General features: G+C 39.5%; 1 pseudogene across 1 annotated transcript; it reads right to left on the bottom strand.

Moving 5' to 3' along the window:
* Positions 1 to 2,591: 2,591 nt before the first annotated feature.
* On the bottom strand, positions 2,592 to 3,174 carry TEOVI_000772800:pseudogene (annotated as a pseudogene). Its single transcript is given in 3 exon segments — positions 2,592 to 2,825; positions 2,828 to 2,863; positions 2,866 to 3,174. Coding segments are annotated over 3 exon segments (579 nt in total).
* Positions 3,175 to 3,188: the final 14 nt, after the last annotated feature.

The raw sequence follows: 3,188 nt of genomic DNA, 5'->3' as shown, positions 1-3,188 counted from the left end.
TTGTTGCCAGTTTGGCACTTTCCGTAAGGTTTCACGTAATCATCAATTTGCTTGATTAGCTGCTATCCGCTCTAGGAAGAGATACCTCCGGTTAGATACAGATTTTATGTTACGTTTTATGGCCAGTATCAGCTTAAATTTCTCTGTTAGATAGATACGTAAATATAATGCTTTTTTATGAAAAAATAATTAAATTTTCGATGAGGCACTGAGATGATATCGGCAACGGCGCACTTATGCGGCACACACTTACACTTATTTCTCGTACTTATTGTATACTCTTTACCTGAGATGAGAAATGGAGTCAGTTTCTCATACATTGCCATCTCCATCTTTTCATGTATGATGCTGGTTGCCCCTTTTTTGTGCTTTATACTTTGAAATTTCTTTATTATATCCTTTCGTTTCCTTCCTAACTTTTCTTAATAATATTCTTCACACTATTCCACGCCCCATAATTATCTGTATCATTTACTCACTTACTACCATTTCATCACTACCATTGTTTTATGTGCTTCTACTTCGAGCTTCAATTTATTCTTCACAACAACCCCTATTACAATGTTAGTATATACATGTTCACAATACTCTCCTACTATTATTATTATATTTGTATATACACACTCACCACACTTTCCTATTATCACTATCCTATTATTATTATTTGTATTATCGCTCTAATTAATATTCATAAAATAAACAAAATAAAGAAAATTATAATATAACTTATTTTCCATAGCCTTCCTCCTAGTACTTTACACTAGTGGGCCACTATCATACTCAGCTTGGTAAAATTTTTAAACATTCAAAAGTTTAAAATTTTCATCAAAAAATATTTTAAAATATAAAATTATAGTAAATATCAGCAAATTCTTATAAAATGGCAAACTCTCTCTATAAAGAAAATTTCATAAAAACCCTTAAATTACAATAATACTAAAATGATGACAAACTAATAAAGACAGAAGAAATAAGAGTAAATTTTTTATTTGCAAGAAAGGTGGAATCCTTTTATATTTCAGTTTTGCATTTGCAGCCAGTAAACTCCTCAAAATCCCCTTGCTCCTTTCCCTTTCACTTCTCTTCTTTCTTGTCGTCTCCTCTCTCTGCCCATGCTTGTGTAGCTTTCTTTGCTCCTTTTACTGGGTCTAATGAGCATTCGTTAGTTTTGTCAGTAGCATTTTCTTCCCAATTGCATGGGTCTTTGCAGTCCTCGCTTTTTGTATGTTTGTTGTAATCAGTTTCTGAAGTTTGTGCCTTAGCTGCCGTTTGTACTGTTTGTGGCATGTCCGGAAGCTTTAATTTTAGCAATGCCGCTGCCACCCACGCTGCTGTCTGCTTCTGTCTCATTTGTACTCTCGCAGCCTCTAGAGCCGCTCGCTTGCTTGTTGCCTCTGCTAACTTGTTTGCCGCCTTTTCCATTTGAGAAACCCAGTTAATGTTGAGAATGCTGCCGTTAGTTGCTACACCGCCATAATTTACGCATGTGGTTGCGCTGCCGCTTCCTGTGCAGTCGCCTGCTGCATTGTTTCCTAGTTTTAGCTGCACGCCACTGCCGTCGTTGATTGCTTTGCCTAACGTCTGTTCGAAGGCAGTTAGTGCTGCGTGTACTGCTGCCGGCGTCGCCTTGGCCGTGAGCCGTTGCTTGACGCAGGCCTCTTTGAGCCCGACGAACAGTCCCTTTATTTCTGCAGCGTCCGAGCTTGTTTTGGTGTTGTCATAGGTTGTTGAGCCTATGCCATTGCCGCAGATGCCGCTGCCGGCGGTTGCGCCGCTGCAAACGCAGACCATGTCGTGTGCAATCGAGATGCCTGGCTTTGTGTTAGCGGCGTTGCCGGAGCATGTCGTGCTCCGCCCGGCAAATTGGGCCTGTGGCACGTCAGTCAAGTTGTTGCCGCCGTAAGCTGCTGTAGATAATGCCTCTCTTACTTCTTTCGTCGTTGCTATTATCTCCCTTTTTATTTGTTCTATAGAATTGGCGAGCGTCGTGGACTCATTAAAAATCTTTTCCAAGGCGCCGTGCGCCGCCTGTTTTGTTGCGCTATCTGGTATAAATGGGTAAAGACGGTTGCCGGCGGCGTCTTTGAGTGATTCTATGGCCTCCTTCTTTGTCTTCCAGCCACCCTCTGTTTCGTCCACTAGTGCTGACGTCTGGTTTAGGTAGACCTTGGATTTCATCGAGCTCATGTACAGGTAAAGGACGTCGTGTGGAACCGCTACAGTTTGCTGTTCACCGTTGTAATCTGTATGTGGCTGTAGCTCTAGCAACGTTGACGTTTAGGCAAAATGCCTTGAATGCGTGGGCATTTTTATCTTTGGCGTCGGCAACTGTAGATAAACAGAGCAGAAGCGCAACCAGACGTGCTACAATTTGCATATTGATTTTAGCTCAGCTTTGGCACAAAGAAACGTGATGGCAAAGGTTTAGCAATGGTTGTTGTTATCAGCGTTCCTTCTATTTCTAAAATAATAACAGTACACATTTTGCCCGTAAAGTTAACATTAAGTCGCTTTATGTTTGACACGGGCACGTATGGAGGTTTCTATAGCCTTTTAAAAGGCCAATTCCAAGATACTCTGCAGATGTTATCTCAAACTTTCTCAACCTTGAACAAATCCACTTATGTAAACGTATATCCACAACACCCCCGATATACAAAATCCAATTTCTCCCTATGTATTAAATAATTTTCGATTACAACAAAGGTTTTTATACAAAATTGCCTTCCCTCCAATTCTTTACATCAACAGATATTTTTCACAATCACTTCAGCTTTCTACTCCCATGCAATTGGTTGTCCAGAAAAATGAATAAATAGACCTTCTACAAACCTCCACTATTTGGTATGGAGAAGATTCTCTCTTCTTATCATCTAACCCAATCATTCCACTCTCCAAAACAAATGTCCACCCAATATCTTCTTCCTCTGAAACACTCCAAATTAGTAAAAGTTTGTAAATACTCTGCTCTGGTCTCCATTCCTTATTTCCCTTTAGTAACTCTCCAAAAGCATATTCAAATTTTCTAAATGCCCAAACTCTGGCTATCAAACCAGCACCACTAAGATAAAGTTTTCCACTAAGATGTAAATTTAGTAAATTAAGTAACTTTTTATCCTTTTCGTTTCTGCACTCAACATTAAAAAACTAATAACATCCCGCCATATTTTTTTTACTATACCATAATT

This window comes from Trypanosoma equiperdum, assembly GCF_001457755.1.
Source record: "Trypanosoma equiperdum strain OVI genome assembly, contig: ctg_1065, whole genome shotgun sequence".
In the NCBI taxonomy this organism is placed as follows: Eukaryota; Euglenozoa; class Kinetoplastea; order Trypanosomatida; family Trypanosomatidae; genus Trypanosoma; species Trypanosoma equiperdum.
This window is presented reverse-complemented; position numbering and strand designations above follow the sequence as displayed.